The 27,827-nt window shown below is 41.3% G+C and overlaps 1 protein-coding gene across 1 annotated transcript; it reads left to right on the top strand.

Annotated features, from left to right (window-relative positions):
* The first annotated feature begins 74 nt into the window (after nt 1-74).
* Nucleotides 75-27,612, top strand: ZNHIT6 (zinc finger HIT-type containing 6). The gene is made up of 10 exons (XM_075182026.1): nt 75-338; nt 1,186-1,251; nt 1,333-1,439; nt 2,007-2,092; nt 6,111-6,214; nt 22,567-22,635; nt 23,220-23,300; nt 24,518-24,592; nt 25,797-25,921; nt 27,314-27,612. Exons 1-10 carry the CDS (start codon nt 241-243, stop codon nt 27,340-27,342), a joined length of 840 nt encoding a protein of 279 aa, XP_075038127.1. The 5' UTR covers nt 75-240; the 3' UTR covers nt 27,343-27,612.
* The last annotated feature ends 215 nt before the right edge of the window (nt 27,613-27,827 follow it).

The following is a 27,827-nucleotide window of genomic DNA, read 5'->3' as shown; positions in this document are numbered from 1 at the left end:
TGGCCGCGACTTCTACCCAACGTATGATAAATGCCAGGAGTAGATGTCCGCCATTCGCAACATGGCGTTCCTACCCGGCGTATGATAAATGGCAGATAATCCGCCATCCACAACATGGCCGTTCCAATTCTTAAGCCGTGTAAATAGCGATGTCGATCTCTACTCAAGCTCAACCTGGAATCTCGCGGCCTATTAACCTGACACCGGAAGTGGTTCGCACATGTGTTGCAGTGAGCTGCCATGGAAGCTTTGCTTGTGTCTGACACGTTGGGTATTGGTGGGGACTTAGAAGAATGTGCACACACTGTGCAACCCAAGAGGAAGATGTCCTTACATAGGTGAGTGCGAGTTCGTCGTCTGAGTAACCTTAGGCTATATATCCAGCTATTGTAGGACTACAAGTCAGAGCATGCCCTTGTTAGCTCCGCGTAAAACCAGACTTACACACCTCCTTATGTTTCGTGGTACTACAAATCTTAAGCAATCATATTACTTTGTTCTTTGAATGTTTGTAAACAATACAACTCCCAACTAAGCTTTTTCTTTAGCCTAGATGAGCATCCCCCTTTTACTTCTAAATAGTCATTATTTGTGTGTGTTGGTTAGAGTCCAATTTTATGAGAAGTACTGTCCATAGCAACCAATTATGTTTACTTTTAATTTTCTAAACCGCACTGCAACAATGGTAGCTAAAATCTAATTGGTTGCTATTGGACTCCTTTTTGTTTTTTTCTTTTTTTTCCACGCCTATAGTTTTCATAATATGCCTCTAAATATGCTGCTTTTATCACCACCATAGGCATTTATATAGCGCCACTAATTCTGTAGCGCTGTACAGATTATATTTTTCATTCAGATCAATCTCTGCCTCATTATAGTCTAAATATCTAGATTACTACTGATATGTTTGTGCTAATGGGAGCTGTAGAATCAAAAACTATTTTGTAACAAGTTTTAAGTGTTGGAACATTATAATTTATATCTAACATAGACGCCAGGCATTGTGTACTTGGTATCTTGTAATATACAGGCTAATACTCTGCTGTTCTGCGTTGCTCCTGGTTCTAATGCTCTGCGTGGTCCCCTCATTCAGTGCTGCAGAATTGTGCCTTTGCACTGAATTTATAACTGTTTGTGGAATTGCTGTACTGACATTATTTTGTATTAATGATTTGTTTCCTCTAGCTGTGAGACTTGTGGAGGCGAAGAAGCAAGATACAAGTGTCCACGATGTATGAAGTATTCATGCAGGTACTTTGGGAAACGTATTCTTTTTTTACTTGTGCTGTTTGTTGGCATTTCACATTTAGCATTGCCCTTTTCTTCCCTAAGTTTACCCTGCGTTAAGAAGCACAAAGTGGACGCTTCTTGCAACGGAATCAGAGACAAGGTGGCTTTTGTTCCTTTGAGCAAATTCAGTGATATAAACCTACTAAGTGGTGAGTAAAATATTTATACTACATTATTTATGGTAGTTGCTCAGGGTCACAGGTCACTTTTGCTGCCATTTTTCATTGCGGACTGTGGAACTGCGAATTTTAGCATGCTTTTCAATCCATGTAAAATAATGCTAGAAGTCCTGCAATTTGGAGGCATAGCCTTATTACCTGTTGTTTGAGGTGTTGCAGGTCCATACTTGCTTTTTCAATAAGTTTTTGAAATGTAATGTTGTAGCCTGGACATTTTTGTGAAGTGAGCAGGAGTTACCCAGGGTGTCCAAGGCACCTGATTGGACAAGCCACAGCAGCCAATCGAATATTGTTTCTTTCTCTATGGCAGTGAATATCTCTGGTACAGTGTAGGCTCCCATGGGCTGGCCTGCAATCATTCTACTGAGCTGGGAAGTTTTATGTTTAAAAATAATTATTAAAATAACCTCTGATTCCCATAATGCTCAGTCATTGACAGTGATGAAAGGAGACTCCTCATTGATCAACTTTCATTTTACAGAAGTGTTAGACTGTCCTTCTAGATTATTAATTACCATTTATTATTGTAACCATTAGATTATCGTTTTTTGGAAGATGCTGGAAGAGTGGTGGACCGTACTTCAAGAGATAGGATGTTACCTCGGCATACAAGTAATAAGTTTGTACGTTCTTATTCTGTGACTAAAATAGAAGCTGCAGCTCCTTATTCTATATATGTTGAGGGATTGGTAAATGTTGATAAAAAAATAGCTAAGTTAAAATGACTATACAATTTGACATAATTTTGTAGCTTTAGGAATATATAAATAGGAATTTATTTTTGCGCTTTTTTTTTTTTAAAAGGAGTAAACTTTTTTTTTTTTTTTTGTGGGGGTTTCTAACAAAAATAGACATTTTGGTAGTTATTTTTCATCATTTTCTACTTTTTTATTATGATGCGAATGAGTTCTCTGTACAGCGCTGCGGAATCAGTGGCACTATATAAATAAATGGTCATGATGAAGGGCTAGATGTGACAAAAAAATGTAAGAAAAAGTTTTTGCGTGTCTATAAATGTGACTTTTTACTGTGATGTTAACTAAACCTTTCCATGGTTTTACTTCTTTACATAAGAAGAGAAAGTATCAGAGAAAATTGAAATATAACGTTGTAGTGCGGCGGTTCCCAAACTGCGCCGCGGCTCCCAGGGGTGCCGTGGCGCTGTCACTGGGGTGCCGCGGGCCAGCCATAAAAAAAAACCAAACACTGAAACTTACCAATCCGTCGGGCGCCGGGACCCAGCAGCCTCCTCTCTCCCGCAGCTGTCGCTGAATATCGACGTCAGTAACAAGCTGCTGTGGGAGAGAGGAGGCTGCTGGGTCCCGGCGCCCGACGGATTGGTAAGTTTCTGTGTTTGGTTTTTTTTTATGGCTGGCGCGGGGCAGAGGATGGTGACAGTGGGGCAGAGGATGGTGACAGTGGGGCAGAGGAGGGGGACAGCAGGGCAGTGGAGGGGGACACAGTGTGAGAGGGGCAGTGGAGGGGGACACAGTGTGAGAGGGGCAGTGGAGGGGGACACAGTGTGAGAGGGGCAGTGGAGGGGGACATTGTGAGAGAGGGCAGAGGAGGGGGGACAGCGTGACAGAGGGAAGAGGGGGCAGTGTGTCTGGATGCAGAGGGGGCAGAGTGTCTGGATGCAGAGGGGGCATTTTTGCATAAAACTAAATAAGTATTTCTGTCCTGACCTAAATACTTTTTACAATTTTTTGACCCAACTACTTCTAAAACAGGACTGCTCAATAATTATTTTGGAGGGGTGCCTTGAAAAAATTTGGAGACTCTCTAAGGGTGCCGCGAACTACAAAAGTTTGGGAACCACTGTTGTAGTGTATAGAGTACATCGGTCAAAGATAGTCTCCATTTCACTTTATATTTATGTAAAGGAAAACTGATCATTTTTAATTTTGTCTGAGGTTGTCAGACTGAAGCTGATTGGTTAATCCAGGCCTCGGTCCAATCAGCAACTGGTGACAACCTGCAACTGTACATGGATAATGAGTTACAGATGATGACAGGAGCATCACCCAAACAGAGTGTTTGCCTGTTTCTGTTGTACTGTGTATGAGATTGCAGAATGAACAATTTGTGCCTGTTTGTTTGAACATGGCAGGGTGAGAGGTGTGATGGTGACTTGACACCTGTTCAGAAAGTTTAAATTATTAGGTAGGGTTGGCAACTACATAATGGAATGTGTTCCGTATTCTTCTGTCTGCAGTTGGACTTTGGCCCTGATATTTACATCGGCCCAATAGATAACAAAATCAGTACGTCTTCAATTAGTTTCTCCATAAGGCAAACTTTATTTAAAAAAGTAAAACCATAAGTGATCCACTTTTGGACAAACCTCCTTTAATAGAACCTGCTCCCAAACCACCAGCCCCTCCCATGTCCCAAATGGATCCCTTCCTCTCTCTTCCTGAAGCGAGGACATTGTATCACGCCTCTCACAGAGCTGGAGGAGTAAATCCTTCTTCACCCCTTCAATAGAGATCCTATTCAACAGTGGACAAATGTGAGAAAAACAGAATAGTGATAATCCGTGCTTTGTAATGACACGTACATATTCTACGAGTCTAACTTCAAAACATTAATAAGGGTGATTTATGAGCTGCAAATGCAAAAAAAAATACTGTCCTGGAATTGCTTTTTGTTTGTACAAGTTCACTTAATTGGCTGCCAAGGACATTTCAAGTTTTACACCCCTCCCCCCACTTCCTGGTCTCTAAAAGGAGGGCACGAATATATTTGCAAGTTACTGCATTGCATGCTCCGGAAAATACGCTTGCTGGAAACCATAAAAATGTCACACTAAAGTCCAACCTTCCAACACCCCTTTAATAAATTAAAACATTTTAATTGCCATAAACTAGTGCTCAGTTTGGTCTCATTGATGTCTTAATCATAAGTGAGGGAACAACAGCGCTGAAAACGCTTACACTGGCGGTGTTCCTCCAATAAACGTAAATGGATTATATGGATCAAGACCTGAGTGCTTACAAAATGCTTTGGATCAGCATCTGGGCTAACTATTTTGGAATGGGAGTGCAGCCTTTTTTTTAATATCTACATTAAATATATAGGGATTAGGTTGGATTTCCAAAACCACTCAAATTCAGTTCCTTTTGCGGGGAGGAAAAGGCTATAGCCTACCCATAAAGCTGGGGATGCCACCTCTCCCAGTTCATTTAAATAATCATTTACTGCAAAGTAAAATTATCTAATTTTTCCAAGTAGCTGCACTGCTAGACTTAGTGAAGAACTGCCTTAATCTGTCACATCCCATCACACATTGCAAAGTTTTGAACCTCTGTAGATACTATTTAGGCCCGATAATCCATGATCTTCTTTGTAAAAGCAGGGCATTTGCATTAAAGTGAATGGATAACGTCACAAAACACAAGTGACCCTTGGTGAGTGTGCACATCCTCTCGGTAGATGATTATGAACTTGTGCACCAGTGTTTTGGGTATGCATTTAGGATCTCTGTACCACCAAATACTCTATAGTTTTTCCCCTCTGGATACTTTCCTACAGTATCCTTTCATTAGAGGTGTCAGGATATTGGAGCTATCTGCCGATTTTTGGCACAGCCCTATCTGGAGGTGCAGAGTCTTACGTGCCTTTGGTCTTCACCAGGGACTTTCTCCCGCAAGGGAGTTTGGGTTTAGCTGCAAGAGACACGCAGTTCGCGGTTCTCCAGGAGGGCAATCGGCGAGATAGATGAAGGTAAGAAGATAGTCATTAAGCCGAGGTTAAGCCGTACTTTTTGCACAGTACACAAGGAGGTTCCAGAAGAGTATTCAAATAGAAAGTACTTGCAGAGCCAAAGGGAGGATTCAGAAGGAGAGGTAAAACAAGCCAAGTCTGGAACCGTGGGATCAGACTAAAAGCGCAGGGACATAAACGCTTGGAGACCTAATAGTCATCCTTAAATTGTGCACTGGGGTCATGAGTTTGATTCCCGACCATGGCCTTATCTGTGTGGATTTTGTATGTTCTCCCCGTGTTTGCGTGGGTTTCCTCCGGGTGCTCTGGTTTCCTCCCACATTCCAAAAACATACTGGTAGGTTAATTGGCTGCTATAAAATTGACCCTAGTCTCTCTCGCTGCCGGGTCTCAGGATAGCCTCTAGCAAAGGGGTGCACATCACAAAATTATCTAAATCCCTATTTTCTGGACAATTCCTGAAATGTTCTATATTGATTCTCATGGATTTTACGTTTTTATACGCTTTTATCAAAGTTTTATGTACAAAGTATTTTTGAGCTGTGAGTAAAAAGGTTTAATCCTCTTGAAACGTTGTGTATGTTCCTGTTCTGCCTTCGGTGTTGTCCGCCTTAGGACAGCCCCTTCTTAATTAAACATTAAATTTGTTAATGAATTAAACCTTCCCACATTTGCGTGAAGTCGCCTCCGGCCTCTCTCGATTTAATCTGTCTATAAATTACAATATAGTTTTGTTCTGGAGCCGAGCTGCAGTCAGTGATTGGCAGGTCTATGCTTTGGGCAGCCTTTTTCCCATGTAGAGCATTTTTTGGTATACAAAGGAAAAAGTTTTGACTAAAAAGGATATCCACTGTTCATTGTATCTATGTGATATGTTCTTTTTCAGTAAAAGTACTTTTTGTTTTTTGTCTTCAGATAAACTTCTTGAAGAAAAGTGCTAGGAAATGTGACATTGATCTGAGGATTCTGCCAGTTGGGTTTTCAAAGAGGAGAGCAAATTCTACGTTTTTTCACAAAAAGTAAGTTTTATCTGTGTGTTAAAATGTATTTACTTTGTGAGCTTGAGGGATGAGCAAAACTTTGGTCAGTTTTACTCTTTTTGGTAAAACTGTTTTTAAAAGACAACTAAACCCACATTTACAGTTATATTTCAACTTTTTGAAGCATGAAGGTAAAAATTTATTCTTACCCTGTCATTCCTTAGCAACTTGAATAATACATACAATTATTTATTTTAAATTACAATTGACGCACCCCACATCTCCAACATCTAAACTGTTGCGGATACTGGACAAAAAGGTGAAATGGCAAAGCTTGAACTTCCTCTGATAATTAACCTACCAGCATGTTTTTTGGAGTGTGGGAGGAAACCCACGCAAACACAGGGAGAACATACAAGCTTCGCACAGATGAGGCCACGGTCAGGAATTGAACTCATGGACTCTGTGGGGTAGAATACTAACCACTGAGCCACCCTGCTGCCCCGTAAGTGTCCGGAAAACTCTCCTTCACAAAACCCCCAAATGCTTGACCTTGGGCACTAATGCTGGCTATGGGGTGCCGTAATGGAGCCTAGAGCCTGTACCCTCGATCGTAACAAACGCTATTCAAAGCTGAGCTGCCTCTGCATTTCTATAGCGCCAAAATCCTTTCACACTGTAACAGGAAGTCCCAATGTTGACATCCGTAGGGATTCCCTTCAGATCACCAGACCCGGGCCCTTGTTGGCCACAGCTGAGTTGACTCTTGCATGCAAAGCATTAATATCCGCTCAAACACAAAATATTATACTCCTACTAATCCTGTACCTGGATTATAGATGACAGTTCTTTGTAAAACATATGTATACGTATATGAAATATCTGCAGAGAGGTTTTCTGTTACAACTCTGCTGCTTATCTGTTCTTCATCCATTATAAACAAGATCCAGTAAATGCAATATCTCTTCAAAGTGCAGCTGTCGCCATGAATTAGCATTGTTATAATTCAGTAGTATATGAAATGTGATTCTATCGGCCGTGTTCCTGTTCTACAAAGGTTTCAGTTTGTCTTCCAGCTTGCTGCTGACATTTACTGTGTAATGTCCCTATCTCTGTTACTGTCCGTTGTTACATTATTCTCGCCCCTTCCCCACCCCACTTCCACCTCTCAAGTCGTAAGCCATCATAAAGGTTATTAACATTCAGATATGAATTTCATGCAATTGCGCTAAATAGCGTAAGATGGAAAAAATTCCACTGAATTATCCAAAACATGGAAAATGCAAATTCCTGCTTACTTCACGTTGGAGACACTTTGACATCGCTGCACTGAAAGGAATCACAATTGGGTGCGGTCACCCTAGTGTAATTTGGGTTTTAAAGATGCACCTAAATGCTTGTATATGGTTTTTCTACTTCCCGGTATGAAGGATGGTGTCTGCAGAATCTTTTACTGCTTCTGCCTTGTGTGAAAGTAAATTAAACTCTTAGCGGCAGATTCAATTTCCCGCATCGTTCTTTAGAGGCCGAGCATTATTACCGTTTCTGCGTTAATTTTAACGCAAATTTTTGCTCGCGGCTCACCAAATTGAATCCACCCTTTTAAAGTCTTGTTGTGTTTTTTGGGTTGTTTCACTGAAGTCACAATTTTGTTCTTCATCACAAGGAACAAACAGTCAAGTGAGATGTTGTTGGCAGGGTTTTAACAACATATATAGCCAGTTGGTATACCAACAGCAGCACAGAGCTTTTCATCTCCGCCAACTCCAGTGTGTCTAATTGTAGGCAAGCTTAAGTTTGGGGGGAATCTAGGCCAACACGTAACCAATACAAACCTCAGCAGCGCAGGGTGACATGTTTGACACCGCAAAGTTCATGCAGCTACAAAATGCTGCAACTATTGTTTTTAAAAGCAAAAGGAAAAATCTCACTTGTGAGCAAATCCATAGGGTGGGAAACCTTTAAATTGTTACCTCCGTTGTCATTTTATCTATATGTATGTATGTCTGTCCGTGCTGCTGATTCTCGCTGGACTCTACATCACCGCTGTTAGTGATTTCCTTCCATTAGTTTTATCTTAGAAGGTGTTAATGTTGTATGTTACTGAAGTGGGAACTTGCCGCGTATGCCTTGAACTCATCGCGCTAATCCCTGCTGTGCAGCTTTTTTAAGTTTAATACATATAAAATAAAAATGTGTATATGACTAGGGCTTAACAACTTTTATTTCTTATTGATCTTGGGTCTCCTGCTCGCCCATGTATCGCCTACTATTGTGGGTGGGGATAGAACAACCTGCAGCCAATCAGATCTTCAGAATAGTCACTGCAGCACAGAGGAGATGTGTACATGGGCATTGACCTCTCCATATGTGTGAGTGTGGAAAGGGCTGAATGTGTCGGAGGAGGGGGATGGAGGCAACACAGAGCAGTAATGTTAGGCTCTTGTCACAGTAACGCACCACTGTATGATATAAAATTCATCTATTTAACTCTAAGCTCTAGAAGCTGTTGAGGATTGAGCTTGGTCACTCTTATTGAAGGCTCCGTTGTTTTCCTGCTGACCAGTATCTTTCGTCCCCCCCCAAATAAAAATACTATTTATTACATTATACTTGCATCTAATATAAATGCAAACATATCTCATTGTAGACTACACACTTAAAATAGACGGTCGAAATAGATTCATTTTATAATCTAAGAAGAGTTTCTAAAACAAATTTACCATGAGATTTGAATCCTTTTGGCAGAATGACAGTAGTGTAAATTCACAGCCATAGAATCACTGCTCACCACACTATACAGTATACTTCTCAAACTCCAGTGTTACAGGGCAGACTAGCCACATAGCTTCCACGGAGAGTACCACGCTATATTCACCATACTAACTTCAACATAGGCTTAATCTGTGTCAATAGGTTGGGTTCTTTTATATTCAGAAAATGTACTTGAATGTCAACCTTAGATTTAGATCCAACTATCAGAATATATTTCTAAACTTCTTAACAAGGTAAGAGATCTTAAACTTAAATTATATATAACCGCTTGAAAGGTACATTCTGAAGTTTTAAACAAAAGAAAAGGAAGCAATGGAGGGCCCTGTGTGGCCCCTGAAACACCAGCTTAGCATGTCTATCCTGGAGTGATGAGATGACACTGGTGCAAATCCTGGCCACTGGGTGTCTCTCTCTGCATTAGAAGTACTAAGGATTTCATTCTCTCTTTACCTGGGTTATTGCTTCCAAAATCTATTGCTGAGCTAAAAACATAGAAGACGGCCTTTCAAGTTTTTTTTTTTCATCTATGTTAGTGTTCTATAGCAACATAGCGATGTATATACAGATGGAGCAGGCTTTGTATATGTAATGTTTGTTTAAAATAAACATTCTCCATCTGTAGTGTGTGTGTTTGTTTGATATTGTTTTGTTTTCTTTATTTACTTGTTTCCAACCGTTTGCCCAGGATCATTAAGCTACGTAGTGCCCTGTTCTGTCAACCACCCACCCTCATCATCGTTATAACATTACAAACATGGAATTATTAAGCCTGTTGAGAGGTACAAGTTAAGCTGCTGCATATAAAATGAATTTTGACTTTTACGTATCCTTGTGATCTGTCTTTTAGAATATGTATCTGTGCACTTCCCATAGGACTAGTGCAAGTTTTCAAGCTGATGATGATAGCCGAATTTTTGCACAGGAAATATCTTGCGATAAAAGTACAGCTGCAGAAACATAAGTCTACGGATGCAATTTTATGTTTAATTATGTTTTACATATGTATTTGTGAATGTTATTAATCTTCTTACACAAGGCAGTTTGTATTTTAGGTTTAGTAGTTGTAGTTTTTTTATGGGATGAGGATTCCGGTCTGGTTCATATATATATAGATATAGATATATAGAGATATATGATGTGTGTTTACACTGTGTCTGTTTTGAGGTTTGTCGCTGGAATTCTGAATAGTGTGTAAGTTGTATCGCAGTTGGTTCAGACTAATCACACGTGTGTGACACCTATATTTGGATGTTGTCTGGTTTAGCTGAGAATAACCCAGGGATGTGAAATGTAATGGTTCTCTGCCAATTTAAACGGAATTGATAGTCCATTCTTTTACTCTCCTATAAAATGAGTGTGGCTCTCTTCATATTTCAGTCTAAGGAAAGTGTGCAAATTCCTGGCTCGGTAAACATAGTAGTTCATTCACGTTCAGGAGACTGGAGTGCTGCAACTTGGATCCAGTTCAAGAAATAGCCGTAAACAGAGGGCGCTTTGTGGTGAGGACTAGGGCGATGTTTGCGGGTAATTCAGATGTGGGAAAACAATTGTATTAATACAGCTATGTACTCAGGTGTGATGGCTACGTGGGCCAGGGGCTCTGACCATAACTCATCTATGTGTATGTATAACTGTGTGTGTGTGTGTGTGTATATATGTATGTATGTATGTATATGTGTGTGTATGTGTGTGTATATATATATATATATATATATATATATATATATATATATATATATATATATATATATATATATATATATATATATATATATATATATATATATATTTATTGATTGTGTGGTTTTGTTTTTTCTATATAGTAATATTCAAAATTAGAATAGTCTCCTCGGCTTGTCTTTGGTGTACTGTATTAGTATATATTACCACAGTGACAGTTTTGTAAAATAAACACAATACAACAATCGATACACAGGAAGTCCACTTTTTGTTGCCTGTTGCTTGCCTGGTTCTGATCTGTATGTAAAAGCAAGATAGATGCCTGAATGGGGAAGTGTCTTTTGAGTGCGTTACCCACCGTTTAACCCAGGGGTCAGGGAACTTTTTTACCTTTTAACCCCCAAATATATTTAGATACGCTGTTACCCCATTGATTTGAAAGGAAGAAAATCATATATTATTATTTGAATTCAAAATTTTATTGAATCTATTCCAAAAATTTTTGAAAGCATCAACTTCAAAACTTCAGGTTTTGGAGAAATTATGTTGCTTCATTTTTGATACGAGAGCATCAATATTGTGGCATTTTGATGTCCGAGCAATTTGGATACAGTCTTCAGCGTCCATTTGATTTCTCTGCTTTGTTTTTATATTCGTTAGAGTGGTAAATCCTTGTTCGCAAAGGTAGGTTGTTGCAAAAGGCAGCAACTTTTTGACTGCCTCCTCATGTGCAATTTTGAATGCCTTTGCAGCTGTTGACATCCAAAAATATGACAGATCTGCTTTGTTTTCAGATGCAATACATGCTTCATTATTGCATCGAAGCTCAAGAAGTGCCTCTGCCAACCCTTGAAGCTCTTCTGGTACAACAGCAATTTCACATTTAAAGGGGTCTACAATCCAACGGACAGCATGTGAATCGGCAGCATTACCCCCAGGAATTTAATTATTACCCCATTTGGGGTAATTTACCCCTGTTCCCTGGTTTTAAACCAATAAACATACCATGTGTAATCATTAAAATGACTTGTCTGTATTGACCACATCAGGGTTCCACCAGGTCTTTAGCAGATGGAGCATTTGTGGTCTGTAGGGTATACGTCACTGTGACTCGACAATGTGAAATATAGGATATCCCAATAAGATTAAAACCTTGCATATAAAATATGAGCACTGAACTGTGATGTTGGGATTATGAATAATAATATTGTAGCGTTGTAAGGTGTCGGTGCTCCACATGGTCGTACATTAGGGAAAACAGGACATGCATAAAACAGGGACATACAAGGTAGACAAACTTAATGCAGACATGACTACAAAAGGTAGTGAGGGTCCTGCTCTTTAGAGAGCTTACGTTCTACTGAGAAGAGGCCACATGTGAAACAAGAGTTTGCTCTGAGTGGAGATTTAAACAGTTGTATAGTTTAGGTGGGAGTAGTCCAAGCCCTAATAATGTGGTAGGTTTAAAGATTTGAAGGCTGTGGGAAAGCTTGACTGGGTGTGGTAGGGAATTCTATAAGTGGGGAGTAGCACAGGTGAAATCCTGTAGGCGGGAGTGAGAGGTGGTTACCAGAGACGTGACAAGGTGCAGGTCAGAGATAGATCAAAGAGGGCGGGAGGGAGAGTATTTTGATGTGAGGTTTGAGATGTATGCAGCGGTGGTGAATTTGAATTGTATTCTGGAGGACATAGGGAGCCAGTGTCGGGATTTACAAAGTGATACAGCAGATGTGGAGTGGTGAGAGAGGAAGATCAGTTTTGCAGCAGCATTTAGAATGGATTGCAGTAGAAAGAGATGGGTCTGGGGAATGCCCAATAGGGGGAGGTTTGCAGTGATCAAGGTGGGAGATGAGAGTATTGATAAGTTGTTGTGTTTTTTTGGGTAAGAAAAGGGCATAGTCTGGCAATTTTCCTAAGGTGCACGCAACTGGACTAGGAGAGAGACTGCATGTGAAAAATAAAGCCGAGGGCGGGTTTGAGAGACAGGAAATTGTGGTGTCATTGACAGTGAGGGAGATTTGAGGGCAGGTGGTAACTGGGAGGAGGGACGATGATCAGCTCAGTTTTGGAAATGTTGAGCTTTAGGTAGCGTTGGGACTGCCATGTAAAGATAGCAAGGAGACAATTGGTTATTTGAAACGATACAAAAGGGGAGAGGTCAGGGGAGGAGAAGTAGGCATGGCTGTAGAGATGGAACTGGAGGCTGAATGAGTGAATTGCTTCCCCCAAGATTAAGAGTACAAAGAGAAAAGCAGAGAACCGGGTTTGTTTGGTGCCATGGTTCATGTTTGGTTGTTGGAAACTATAGGTGGTAGCGCTGCATTGTCTAGGGCTGAAGTGAGGGCACTGTTGTAAATAGAGGCAGCCTGATTAGGGCAGGGTGGTCCTAGGAGAAGGTGGTTGTTCTAATGAAAATGAGAAATAGATTGTGTCAGCAGTATTTAAGTGATGCTGTGTGAGTGTGGATTTAGCGGGATGAGGTGGAACTGAAGGAAAATAGGTTGTGGTCAGAGATCAAGAAGGCCAAGTTGAAGAAGACCAGGTCAAGGGAGTGTCGATCATATTTGATGTGAGATGAAGAGACTAAAGCAGCAAGTTCAGTTGCAGCAGAGACGGTGAGGATTACATTTGATGCTGGATTTTAGTAATGGATTGAGCCAGTGACTTAATCATGTCTTAACCATTAAAAGTGTATCCATCACATTCATACAGTAGAGGCCTAATCATCATTCATGAAATATGAGCACTCTTAATTTACTTTGATCTAGTCACGTCACTGAGGGATCTGTCATTTCATAATTGTCACCAGTGCCTAGTCCAGTGTTGGCTAACCTGTAACACTACAGGTGTTGTGAAAATACACGTCCCAGCATGCCCTTCCAGCAATAAGCTGCTATATATTGGCAAAGCATGCTGGGACTTGTAGTTTCACAAACACCTGGAGTGTCACAGGTTAGCCAACACTGGCCTAGTTAGTTTTTGAATATTGGTTTGGTCGCTTCCACTGTGTGTGGGCGTAGGCACACCTGAACTGGAGCTTTTGATGGCAGCTTATGGGGCTTAGGAGTGCTGGAGCAAATATAGCTTCATGTGTTCCAGTTCCTTAAGGCCACGTGCTTTATTTCCAACCAAGAGTGCTTCCTATTTACCACATCAATTAGGGCATCACTATTCGTTTGCTGTTCCTCAGTCCTCCAACCACAGACACGTGTTTATTCAATGTGGATGTGGTCATCGCTTTAAGATGGTTACAGACAGCAAAGGAAATAGTGGCTGTGATTATGTAAAGAGAGTGAATGCTTCCAAACCACTGTTGACCATGGATGAAAGAATTTACTTTGGCCAGAGGACAGACACGTACATTTGGTACAGGGGCAGTGAGCACCACATAAGCTTAGTGAGGACCAGGTCAGCAAAATAGACATGAAAAGTTGCACCCCCCCCGTCCCCCCTCATTTTGAAGGAGTAATATGTACCGTGTTATTGACCTGGCATGCCTTTCATGGTTTTAAATAAATTTATCTGTGAAACAGTTTATATAAGCGACGGCTCAGAACTCTAGTCTTTAACCCGGTGGTTCCAGGAGGGATGTAATAATCAATGTAATGTAGTTTTCAATAAAATTAAATTACAAGTAATACAAAGCCTAAACATACATTTAAGGGCTCTTTATATCTTATAGCTGTTATCCAGATACGATAATGCCTGGACACACCTCCTTCTATAGATGTTCTATGGCCATGAAGAAATATCGCACAGATATAGTAAGCTGATGTTTTAAACTACAGCCACTGTGAAGAGCACTGCTAAATAATCTAATATGGCAGTGATTGCTTATGGAGTTGGGGGAGGGGGGGGGGGGGTGGCATAATTAAATGTGCTGAAAAGTTGTTTAGGCTTGGTGCTCCGAATTGTAGGAAACTCCTTTTTTGGAAACCCCTGTGTCCCAGGCATTCCGGATCATAGATTCCAAACTTATAGGCTGATATGCGGTACTCGCCTTGACTGTGGGGACCGTGAAGTGACTGTGAAGTTATAGATCAGTCCTGGATAACTTATGGGCTCTAAAGATGTTGTGAAACTACAAGTCCCAGCATGCTTTGCCAACCATAGAATGCTGGGCCTACAAGTACCAACATATCCTGCCTTAGCTGGCAGGGTATGTTGGCACTTGTAGCTTTACAGCACTTGGAGACCCACAGGTTATCCAGGCCTGAACTAGATGAACCCATCTGTGTCTGTGTATATGAAAGTATTTGCAAACAGCAGCAATTATTTACTTTTTTTTTCCTGTATCTGGTTTTCAGATTTCTGGATAATGTGTTATTAGATTAGGGAGATTCATACCAAACGATCAACATCCGCATCAGCTATTTATATAGCACCATCGCAGCGCTGTACAGATAACTCGTTCATCTCAGTCCCTGCGCCATTGGAGCTTACAGTCTAAATTCCCTAAAACACACACTGATCCTAGTCTCACTCTCAGGGTCTATTTGATAGCAGCCAATAAACCTACTAGTATGTTTTTGGAGTGTGGGAAGAAACCGGAGCACCTGGAGGAAACCCACGCAAGCACGGGGAGAACATACAAACTCCACACAGAGTGGACCATGGCTGGGAATCGACCTCATAAACCCAGTGCTGTGAGGCAGAAGTGCTAATCACTAAGGCACCGTGCTATCCAGCTCCGCTTTGCATATGCATTCCTTCTGTCTCTCACCTTTGCATGTGTGTTTCGTTTTGAGGAGCGCTGGTTTCCCTTTGTATCTTATGGATTCTAGTCTTGGGTTTGGGCTATGTTCGCCAACAATGCGTGTGTTGCTTGGGCACACGTTGATGTGACAAATTCAAGTAGGACGTCTTGTATAGGACTGACTCTTAGAGTGGGTATGTCTCTTGCTGTTCATTCTGTAACTTTTATTTGCATACTCCTTAGTTAGTCTTATGAGATTGGCTTTAGAATCATCTTGTGCTTGTACAACAAAATGTCACTATTAAGTAGTATTGGTAGAAACCAGGCTGCTCTGATTAAAACACATAAGTAGAGATGGGTGGGCTGCTGGCCCACAAAGAAGGCGGCCAAAACCTTCAGAATATAAACATTAGATACCTTATTTTCTTTTTAATCTGTACAGTCTGGCCAATACTACTTGTAAGGTTTCGGGCAGTAAATGAGGTAAATACCATATTTTAAATTGTTAGTGTAGGTACCCTTGTGGAAGAGGTCGCCTTGCCATGGTAGATGGCATCCACCTGTCACGGTTCAACGTAGAGGCCACTTACTGGTATTGGCACAGCTAACCCGGAGGCGCGGAGTCTAAACGCACTCCTGGTCTTCACCAGGGACCCCCGCAAGTAAGTTTGGAATTAGCTGCAGGAGTACGCAGGTCGCGGCCCTCTGGGTCAGCCACCAGTGAAGTGGTGCAGGTAAACGGTGCTGTACTGACCAGAGGTAGGACGGTATAGGGATCAGGCAGGAACGTAGTGAGGTGATCCGAGGTCAAACCGGGCTGGCTGCGCAGTACAGAGGAGGCACACAAAAGCGAGGTCAGACGGTCCGAGGTCAAAGCCAAAGAGGAGGATAATGCCCAAGGGAGATCCGTAGGGAATGTCAAACAAGCCGGGCCAGGAGCCAGAAAGTCAGTCCGAGAGCAGTTAAACACACCGAGATGCTGGAGCAGGGGAACCATTCCACAATACTCTGGCACCCTAATGGTGCCAGAGACTTCCTGATATAGGAGGCGCCATTTGCCTATTGGAGAGCGGGGGTCGGGTGAGAGGAATAGCGTCCTGTTGCTAGGCAATGGGACGCGGGCCCCCGCGCATGCGTCAGGCGGAAGTACGTCATTCGTCCAGTTGCCTGGCAATGGGACGTGGGGACTCGGAGACAGGCGCCTGTCCCCGGCACCAAGTGACACCACTGTTTGATCAAAATGTGCACTAGAACCTTATGTATGTTCTAGAAGTTGCTTAAAGGGTGCACGTACATATGTAGCTGGCAGTCTCTTGAGTAAGCATGCAAGTAGAGGAACACATTTGTGCAGCAGTGCACCTAGTTTAAAGATGAACAGATGGAAGGCATGTGTGTGACAAAATAATGGTATAGTGTATGCTTTAACTTACATGGTTGGAAAGTGTCTTTTTTCCATAGCTACAGCGCCTGTCTGCAGTAAAAGTAGTCAAACAAAGCAGCTGATGAGAACTCCCTTTTAAAGAAGGTTGGAGTGTCGTCTGCCCATCAAGCTAGGGCTGTGGGTGGAGTGTCCGGTATAAAACCTGTACCTTTCTTTGTTCAGTGTGACCGATGCTAGAGAAGCTGGCCAGTGTCTAGAGAGCTGGACTGTTTATTTAGTGTTTAGGGTCACAAGAAACTGTATGGAATCTTTATGGTGTCAAGTACTTTACCATCCTGACATTAAAACAAAGTAAAAAGCACGATCTTGTACGCGTGTGCTTCTCTTGCCACAAATTATATATATTTCACGCTGACTGCATGTCTGTGTCTTTTAGGAAATGTAAATATATAGTTTTTGGTTTTATTTCTTTTATTGTCAATTTTACGGCCTGAAAAGATCATTGAGGTTCTTTTTAGTGTTTTTATACATTCCAGGGGCGGAAACCAAATGGAAATCAGTGCGAGATTTTCTGGTGTGTGAGACTCCGACTTATTGCTTCACAAACATTACAACGTTCCAAAGGAATCTCCGAGCAGTCTCTGCCAGCCCGCATTCCTGCCATGTCGTCCGTCCAACGTGCAGGCAGCTCACACAAGCCTCTTGTACAAGTCATGTTTGTTCAGGGAAACTGACCTGGAATCAAAACATCAGATCAAGTGTTAAAAGATGTATTTTCATTAAAATGACTGCCTTTACATTAATATTTACAGACAAAGCCTGCTTGTGCTGGCCGTCCTAGCTTCCCCCATTAGTGGATTGACTAACGTTGTTTGTTGATCCGCCTATGTGGGCTGTGGACACTCAGAAGATGTTATTGCAGGACGTAGCTTAGGACTTAACACTGCTGCTCTCTGTAAAATTTGCAGCGCTGGACAGTGGTTTATAGAGTAGTTTAGAGGTTTTCTGGTTTCCTCCCCTTCAAAATAAATAACATTTGCACATTGCAGTTCAGCAGCTTGTATTTTAATACTGATTAGTAGAAGCAGGGAGAGGTTGAGAAGACGTGGTCATTGTCGCAGGGCGTTTGATGTGCTTCTCATCTACCTCTTCTTTTTTTTTTTTTTTTTTTAAACGTGACTTATCGTTATATACCAAAAGTCCCAATTTTCTCAGGATGGTCCACATTTCATACAGGCATGTCCAAGCCAATTGGAACGTGGCCATTGTAATTTTGAGTGTTGCTGTACAGATCGGAGTGTTGCCTGTGCACATCAGGGGGATGGATAGCCAGGTTCATTTTTAAGGTGTTTGACCAAGGTTTGAGCACTCTGCCGTCATCTCCTGGTCTTCTGGGGTGTTCTCAGTTTTGTAGTGGATGGGGATAGAATACTCTGTAGCTAATCGGATAATCAGAATGGTCATAGCACCAAAAGATGGGAGGCAATGACTTCTCCACTGATTTGTGGACATTTGTGTTGGTGTAACTGGTCAGTGTCATGATGTGTAGTAGGGAATGGTGGCAAGCTGAAAGCTACAGAATGGTAGTTAGGGGACCTTGTTCCTTCCATCAACTAACAGATGTGAGAACCCTATCAAAACAGGAACACTGTTACGTATGGAGATGTGCTTGATACCACAATGACCATACATCCAACTTGTTTACTTATATTTTTGTTTTGTTATTCAGTAGGCTTAAATCCTGCAGGTTGTCGCACAAGAGTTTTTTTTTTTTTTTTTTTGTTTTTTTGTTTTTCTCCCAGCAGGAAAACAGCTCGGACAAAAAGATCTTCAGTAATTCAGAGCACTTTTCATGTTGGTGGTAAAAACTACCTGAAAACCCCTCTCTGCATGCAGTTTTCCCCAGAGCATTATTGATGTAACCATCGTCGTCCTGACCGGTGCAGCCATTTATATGGCGTGCTTTACTTCGTGAGCATTTTCCATTGTTGTCCTACTAATGCCAGCAGCATTTAAAGGCTGTCCAACACTGAAAAATGCTGTTGTACAAGTATGCCATCAGTAAACCTTAAACACATGTTCGTGAAGTTTGACAAAAAAACAACAAAACGCTAATGTTCCATGAGCGTATGACATCTGCCTAACTTGAAACTGTTTCAGAGTACGAAGAGGGGGAAATAATGAACAGTTCATAAATAGAGCTGACTTGACAAAACCATAATATGACTGAGCTAATTATAGGACACCATCAGATGTTTATTTAAACATGGACTACAGAGAATAGCAGCTTAGTGATTTGCAGATCAGATTCTGTGGCCTGTACGTCGTAGAAGAGCTATAGGCAGAGGAGGCACAGAGATCGATTCAGTGTCCATTCGTTTACAGGTAGCAGGTCTTTTATGTCACTGCAGTGTTTAAGCCACCTGGCCAGCCTCCGCATATAACATAAAAGTCAATGAATGGCCAATCGTTCAGTATTTAGTGCCGATGTGACGAGGTTTACCAGACCAAATAAAGATTACCATTGTTTTTTCTGGAGAGATGTAGGGCGTTGATCTAATGTCTATGATCAATGAGTCCAGGAGGTGGAAAGAGGAGTCTTAACAAAATATGGAGGCCTACATCTGTACAAACTAGATGGTTTATCCAAGCTGAAGGCAAAATGGCGATACAGATCTCCCACAATAAGAATCGATTATGTTGGTAGGGTGGCTAATTTGTCAGCAACTTCCCAAAGAATGGGATGTGGTCTGGCTGGAGAGGCTGCTACTGGCACTTTCCTGTATTGGCATAAAGCTCAGTGGACCCTCTCTGTCTTCTGATTGTCAGGTAGAATCTACTACTTCTAGTAAAAATAGAAGTTTGCACACTTCCAAAATGCAGTTCAGACGCAAATATTTCTGCTGCTTTAGTTATTGGCATCAGCATGATGGTACAAATCCGTTATCCACCACAACAGTCTCTTCAAAGTTTGTGTGGTCTAATTTTTGATTCTTTAGAACTGTGCTCTATATGTGACCTTCTCCACTAATGTCTGTATATCATTCTGAGCACCTGCTGGTTCTTTTGATGTGTGTTTTTTTTTAATGTATATTTAAAAAAAAAAACAACAAAAAAAAACCCACATCCAAAAGAACGGTCGGGGTGACCGTCTACCTGGTAGAATAAACTATTTACTGATGAAGTGGCCAAATTTCTCACTGTTCTGGTGGTGCGAAGCCAGATCATTTAATGTGGAGCCAACTTTAATATCTCCAGTTCTCTCACGGTATAAGGAATGCTACGTATATGTTCATGAATGTAATTAACAGCACTTTTATATCATGCAGCTTGTATTTTATACCTAGCAGCCCTTTTAAAAAAATATAACTTTTACGTTTTAAAGATGTCTGTTTTATTCCTTGGAAATGAGACAAAAAATGCTGGGCAGATTGTTCGGTGTAAAGACTTCTGTTAGAAATTAGCTTGCTCAGTAGTGTGCAGGCTTTGATATGTTTTGCTTGCAGTGACCTGTTTTTAGGATTTGGCCATATCAAATCCTTTTATACGAGATGCTATTGATTTCTGAACTACGATGATGCTTTTGCTTTTCTTAAAGGGGAAGTTCTGTTTATACAGCCTCCTCCCCTTTTGTTGTCTAAGCTAACGGGGTGGAGCTTAGAATCCTCCTGACCTGTGAGCTCTCTGCTCACAGGTCAGGAGGATTCTATGCCCTTGCTGCATACAACTTTGGTTTTAAGCGCATTGACCTAAATAACTACTTTTTCTATAATTTTATATTCTGAAAGACACTGTACTGGCTGATAGAACTGCATGAAATCAGCATTCATATTCAATTTGTCATATCTTAAGAATTTGGTTGAATCCAAATCTTACTCAAAGCTGTTGGAGTTCAGCTGATTCTTGGGTTTGGTACATTCCTATTTTATAGAAGATTTTTTTTTATTGCACTGTTGCATAAAACAGTGTTTCACTTCCTACTCAATATCAGGACTGTGTGCTGAAAACAGGGAGGAACCTCTGCAATTCCCTATTCATGCCTCTCCCCAAAAGCATCATGGATAATTTGTCTATTTAAACCGCTAGATTGCTGTTTGTGTGTGTGTGTGTATCTCCTGCTTTTGCATATGGATGCCACCAGGCAACATACGACAGCTCCAGCTGGCCATAATTCAAAATAAATAGAGCAGATTGCATTAATATTTCTGTCGTTACATTGTGTTCAGCATCGTTATCATGCAGCCACCATTTGCATTCAATTTTCCCACAACCACCGTATACTTCTAGTCTGTAGGGTGGTAGAAGCACTGCTATTGCTTGTTGCTTTTCTTAATCATTATGAAAAATGATTTTCTCATGTTCTCTTTAGTCTGTAATGTGAATTTTCTGTGTCCCTCCAAAGCCAATAGAGCAATGTTTGTTTGACTAGCGATGAGGAACCAGCAGAAGTGGTTTGGCTTATGCTCGGGGTGGGAATTAATACATCAAAATGGTGCTGATCACATGTCCGGTAAAGAAAACTTAAAGATGGAATGAAAACATTACACCAATCACTTGCATACAGTAGTCTGAATCCGTGTTTAGAACACAGCGTATGAGTTCACTAGTTAAGCACTTGTATATACCAAATATTCATTTGGTACTGAGGGATATCTCTGATTTATGTCAGCCACAAAATGGCTGACAGGAATAACCATTTGTGTGGCCCCAAAATGACCTTCATGCTTTGTGATCCTGTTGAACTTTCTTTCTAAGGCTGGACACCAGAATTGATTCTGCACGAGTGCTGATCTGCTGGATCTCGTCCAACTTGACCACCCACGTTTTTTGGTTGGAATGGACAGTGGATCCGGTTAATCGGCTCCCTAAGTGGCATTATCACAACGTGTGTGTGTGCCTAACCTTCTGTTGTTGTTTGACCACTGTAATAGGTCAAAAATAGGTTTATACAAAGATTACAACAGAACAATGACGTTCTGTTGTAATCTTTGTATAAACCTATTTTTATCTCTGAAAAAAGTAATGTGACTGCTGCCATTAAATTGAAATAATAAAGAGATCGATAAAGCGTATATTTCGACAGTTGTGTTTTTATACATTTTACGGAACAATCTAAAAATAAATAAATGACTAAACGGTTATTTTTTATTAATCTTCTGAATTGTATAGAAAAATTAGCATTAAAATCTGGTTGTACCTTTTTGGCAGTTTTCATAACTATTCCCCATTGTCGTTATGGATGTCCGAGCTAATCATCTTTTCCTTTACGACGTGTTCTACATGTTCTACCTCGAGACAGTCGGTGATCCATGCCAGTCAGACAGCCTTGGTCTAGTCTGACGACACAAGTTCATTCCTTTATAGAATTTCAGATTTTTCCAGACGTACGTTTTAGAGCATGAAATAATGGGTGTTTTCTTTATTTTCGGTCCTGGGTCGTACCAGTTTGGGAAAGAATCAAAGGCCGTTTCATTACACGGAGAGACAAGTCACGTTTGTGACGCAGACTGCGTGGGAGAACTTCACAAGTGCAGAGCCAGGAGTTGAGGCGTGTTTCACGAAACATTACCTCAGAAAGAGCTTTGATTTGGCTGCAAACACAGTCTAAATCCAATAAAGAAAGTTTATAACTCTCAAGTGTAGGGACGTGACAGCTTTGTAACAAACGGGCTTAGCAACCGAATGTTGTACCGGATTTAGCCCAGCAGTGTTTTTCATAAATAATTCCTAATATGGAGAATTGCATCTTTCTAAGGCCCAGTGGTATTTCATGTATATAAAATGGCTCTACTTGTGTTTATGTGTAAAACGTTTTTATCCGGAAGAGTCTGCAGTGTTTGTTTTCTTTCCTGATCCTAGAGAGCAGAGATTTCACTGGCACTTGAAGCTTCTCTTCCCTCACTGTCAGGCGGAATACACAGAAAGAAGGTACCGCTTTACCCTACGTGATCCTCTTTATACGCTGTCAAAGAGGTTTTTATGTACTTGTGTTTGTGTTCACACTGGAACGTTATAAAAGACAATGCAGTTGACTAAATAAAATGAGCCTCTGTAGAAACTAAATATATACAAATAGTTTTGTTGCCATCACATTTTTATGCTTTTCATTTTTTATGGCCCACTAATTGAGCAGGATTTTTCAATTTTTAAGTAAAAAAGTTAGCACTTCAAAGCAAAGCATGTCAGTTATGCTTGCATTGACCACCCTGGCAAAGCACCAATGAAATAATCGACCAATCTGCAGTTTTGTATAGAGCATATTAATATAGTTTAGGAGACTGCATCCAATCGCACAACAACAGTCGATTCTGATTAAATTTACATACAGAAATAAGCACTGCATTATTGTTTTGATGATCATAAAATACTTTAATAAACTTTTTAAGATGAAATTGTTGCTTTATTCTACAGATATATAGGTTGATTGTAATGACATCTACATTATCTTTATTTTTTCTTCTAATCACTTGTATATTTTTGTTGACTCACGAGAGTTTGCATTTCCCTTTAAGGGTAACGGACGATAAAACGCTCAATGAGATCCTCAAAAGATACATCGACCCAGCGGAATCTGATCCAACCATTCGGCAAAGGTATCTAAGGTCTAATTTGGCAACACACTAAACGAGCAACTGAATTTGCTATGACCTATAAAGTTTCTTGCATTGCTCTAAAGTTCTGGGGTCTGATTCATTAAGGATCTTAACTTGATAAACTTCTTATTTCAGTCTCCTGGACAAAACCATATTACAATGGAAGGGGTGCAAATTAGTATTCTGTTTTGCACATAAGTTAAATACTGACTGTTTTTTCATGTAGCACACAAATATCAACTTTAAATTTCAGTGTACAAATAAGCTATCAAGTATTTGTGTGCTACATGAAAAAACAGTCAGTATTTAACTTATGTGCAAAACAGAATACTAATTTGCACCCCTTGCATTGTAACATGGTTTTGTCCAGGAGACTGAAATAAGAAGTTTATCAAGTTAAGATCCTTAATGAATCAGGCCCTTGGTTATTTGTGTCCTTCTTTTACAATATATTGTAGGGTTAATTATGTGTTTGAGACGCCTTTTAAGATTATATGATTATCCATAGTAATCTGCTACTATTATGCTTAGTGTTTGATTACATTGCCTGCAGATCCAGAGACCTAGGGTTCACCATAAGGACCACAAGACTTGTATGTCTTGTACTTTTACGACTAGCTTGTGTGAACTTCATAAAAGGAAGTGATCTTATTATGACCTCTTCATCTCTATCGGCTATGAATTTAGATATTATTAGGTATTATTTAGTTATTTTTGACATAATGCACTTTTTGCAGTGTTATAATAGTGTGTAACAAGAAATAAAATGTTTTTCAATGCTCCCTCCATTCGAGAGAGGGCACTGAAAACCAGCGAGCCCTGTTTGCAAATGTGGTGACCCAGCTAGAGAGTCGTCGCCCATATTCCTATATTGTCACTACTGGACGGCTGCCCTAGGTTGCAGCTTCCCTAGCTCAGAAGCGCTCGTTCGGAAGCAGAAGGATAGAGTGTTATGCAGGAGCCAGAAGCGAGGTCACTACATTTGCATATAGGGTATGAAGTTTTTTGTTTTGTTTGTTTTTTAACACTTGCACAATGTAACAAAGGTGTACAAGAGCTGGAGTGACAGGTTCTAGAAGTTAGGTGACCACATAAAAGGGACATATAAACAATTTCAGTTTTCCGTTTTCACAGTGGTCAGAGGATTTTGTGAACTTTGGTCACAATTTCAGAAATCAATTTTTTTTTTTTATTATTTTTTTTTTTTTTTTTTATAGGCTGAGAGAATATGTGGCTTCTCCATCTGATGTGAAGGTCTTTATGATGGGAGAGAGGAAAATTGGTCAAAACAGGTATGTTGAGACTCTGTAAGTTAGCAAAGTAAATAATTTAGTATTTGTGTCTCAGCCCTGTGCGGTATGAAATGCTCCCATCTTGGTAATGGAGAGAACTTTGGATGCATGAACTATGATGCATATAGAGGTTTGTTAGACATCTCAGGCTTCCTCCATCCAATCACAACGCTGTGTTTTTGGAGGAAGACCCTGCTCCTTCCGCTATGTTACTCTGTCTGCTTCCCTCCCTACATCATGTCACATGCAGCCCTGTCCTTGGTGACTTAATCACAAAAGTGCACAGGTCACTTCCTCAAGGTGAGCACACTTGCATCCTGAAATAATATGTGCTGCTGTGCGCATTCCGATGATTTGCTTGGCTTTCTGGTTGTTTCATCTCTGCCCACTTATATATTAAAAAAATCACTAATTAGCAGGAGGTGAAGACTGATAACAAATATGTGCTCTGATCCAGCACCTTATGGATAGTGTTTGGTTACCCAAACTTTTAAATACGTTTTTTTGGGTCTGTTGAAGATTTTTTTGTTTTTTGAGTTTTCTTATTTCCTTTTATACATAATGTTTTGTGCATGAAACAACCCCCACCCCCTCCACACACACACACACACACACACACACACACACACACACACACACACAGCATTTGCATATAGCTCGGGGAAACTTTACATACTCTCTACCAGACGGAGGGGACAGGGGGTAACTTTTTAGGTCTCACAGTGCAGGTGTGACAAAAAGAATAACAAGGACTTTCTCAGAAATGGTCGGTTCTTTAAGTGACTAGTGGAAGAAAGCAGTAAAGATTATTATTATTACTGTAAATTAAACGTATGTATAGAGAAACATTCCAATATGTATTGCCAGCTCTTCCTGTAGAAGACGAAGGGCTAGATTTACTAAACTGCGGGTATGAAAATGTGGAGATGTTGCCTACAGCAGCCAATCAGATTCTAGCTATCATTTTGTAGAATGTGATTGGTTGCTATAGGGAACACTTTTTCAAACCTGCAGTTTAGTAAATATACCCTTATGGCTTTTCATGCACCCATCCTTCATTGCTGGGCAAGTATGAAGCTTTGATGCAGCCACATGAGGATCTTCAGCAGACTTCTTCCACTACACGTCACCACTACATTATTACTGCACAATAGGTGGTCTCTCCCCCTATGAAGGGAACTTTATTCAGGTTCTTGTACTATAGGTACTGTCAACTGGACTCCAGTAAAAGCCTTCGGGAAAACCTCAGGGGGAAAACCATCGTAGAGTACCCAACGCTGTGTGTGACATTGAAGGATGTTACTAAGGATGTTGTGCAAGCTAAACCAGGTACGTAGATTTTTATATTTATATATTCACTGAAATTTCTTTGAAAACTTTCCTTAAAACTCTGTTTCTAACAAAATAATCTTATCAAGGCTCTTATTTCCTTCTATTATCTTGTTATGACCTCCTGAGCTTTTCATTCCTGGTTATGGTTGATTTTATTTTTACCTTCATATCTGTAACTATTTGTGCGTCTATATACACTACAAATCATTTCTGCTTCACTACACCTCAATGATTTCGTGGGCCTTTCTACCTTACTTTACTGTGCTGATGACTAATCTCGTTTCACTCTGTCCGCGACTGGAGGTTGGGAGTCGTGGCCGCCTCGTTTCACTCTGTCCGCGACTGGGGGTTGGGAGTCGTGGCCGCCTCGTTTCACTCTGTCCGCGACTGGGGGTTGGGAGTCGTGGCCGCCTCGTTTCACTCTGTCCGCGACTGGGGGTTGGGGAGTCGTGGCCGCCTCGTTTCACTCTGTCCGCGACTGGGGGTTGGGGAGTCGTGGCCGCCTCGTTTCACTCTGTCCGCGACTGGGGGTTGGGGAGTCGTGGCCGCCTCGTTTCACTCTGTCCGCGACTGGGGGTTGGGGAGTCGTGGCCGCCTCGTTTCACTCTGTCCGCGACTGGGGGTTGGGGAGTCGTGGCCGCCTCGTTTCACTCTGTCCGCGACTGGGGGTTGGGGAGTCGTGGCCGCCTCGTTTCACTCTGTCCGCGACTGGGGGTTGGGGAGTCGTGGCCGCCTCGTTTCACTCTGTCCGCGACTGGGGGTTGGGGAGTCGTGGCCGCCTCGTTTCACTCTGTCCGCGACTGGGGGTTGGGGAGTCGTGGCCGCCTCGTTTCACTCTGTCCGCGACTGGGGGTTGGGGAGTCGTGGCCGCCTCGTTTCACTCTGTCCGCGACTGGGGGTTGGGGAGTCGTGGCCGCCTCGTTTCACTCTGTCCGCGACTGGGGGTTGGGGAGTCGTGGCCGCCTCGTTTCACTCTGTCCGCGACTGGGGGTTGGGGAGTCGTGGCCGCCTCGTTTCACTCTGTCCGCGACTGGGGGTTGGGGAGTTGTGGCCGCCTCGTTTCACACTTTTCACTCCCTTACCCCTCTCCTTCCCAATTCCTCTATTGTCAGACCCCTGTACAAACTACTTAATGATATTATTTCCAAGGTTATAACAAAAGTAACCGTGTGCACATGTATTGTAACCCCAATCAACCATTTAGGTTATGTCACTTTCTGGTGGTTTAGAAACTTAGAGCAGGATTCTGATTGGTTGCTATGGCTTACAGCACAGTAATGGCGATAACACTATAGGGCTTGTATAATAAAATTGATATTGGCTTCAGCCTTTTGTACAACGTTATTAAATATGCCCATGTGATTAACTACTTTCTTTTACTCCTTCTAGAAAGTGACCCAACGCCATCAGTCTCATAGGGGATGAACATTGGTGTAAGAGGATGAGAGCTGGGGTCTGTTTTCACATGTACAGTATTTTGGAGAAAGATGGTGAACATGACAGCCATATACCCATATGTCAGTAACCTAGGCCAGTACCATGTGCTTTGTGATATCCGATGTACACTGGTCACTGCACTGTCCTATCTATTCAATGCGTTTGACACGGCTGCATTTTTATTTTCATCTGTTTCACCTGTATATCTCATTATATTTTATTGATTAAAACATTTTGTTTTCATAAAGAAATGTATGTTGAAATTGTGATTAAGTACCCTGTAATATATTAAGCGTGTGTACACAGCACAGTGGTTGTGTGTGTGTGTGTGTGTGTGTGTGTGTGTATAATATATATAATCGGCCACAACGGTAAAACCACTGACAAGTGAATAACATTGATCATCTCGTTACAATGACACCTGGTATGTGGGGGGATATATTAGACAAGTGAACAGTCAGTTCTT

This window comes from Mixophyes fleayi, chromosome 8, assembly GCF_038048845.1.
Source record: "Mixophyes fleayi isolate aMixFle1 chromosome 8, aMixFle1.hap1, whole genome shotgun sequence".
In the NCBI taxonomy this organism is placed as follows: domain Eukaryota; kingdom Metazoa; phylum Chordata; class Amphibia; order Anura; family Limnodynastidae; genus Mixophyes; species Mixophyes fleayi.
Note: the sequence above shows the minus strand (reverse complement) of the source record. Positions and strands in the feature narration are given on the sequence as shown.

What these genes read in the sequence shown, in the direction of transcription:
- ZNHIT6 (XM_075182026.1), top strand. Translation starts at nt 241, where the DNA reads ATGGAAGCTTTGCTTGTGTCTGACACGTTGGGTATTGGTGGGGACTTA. An exon ending in TGTATGAAGTATTCATGCAG is followed by an intron (nt 1,252 to 1,332) that starts GTACTTTGGGAA and finishes TTCTTCCCTAAG; the next exon opens with TTTACCCTGCGTTAAGAAGC. An exon ending in GATCCAACCATTCGGCAAAG is followed by an intron (nt 23,301 to 24,517) that starts GTATCTAAGGTC and finishes TTTTTTTTATAG; the next exon opens with GCTGAGAGAATATGTGGCTT.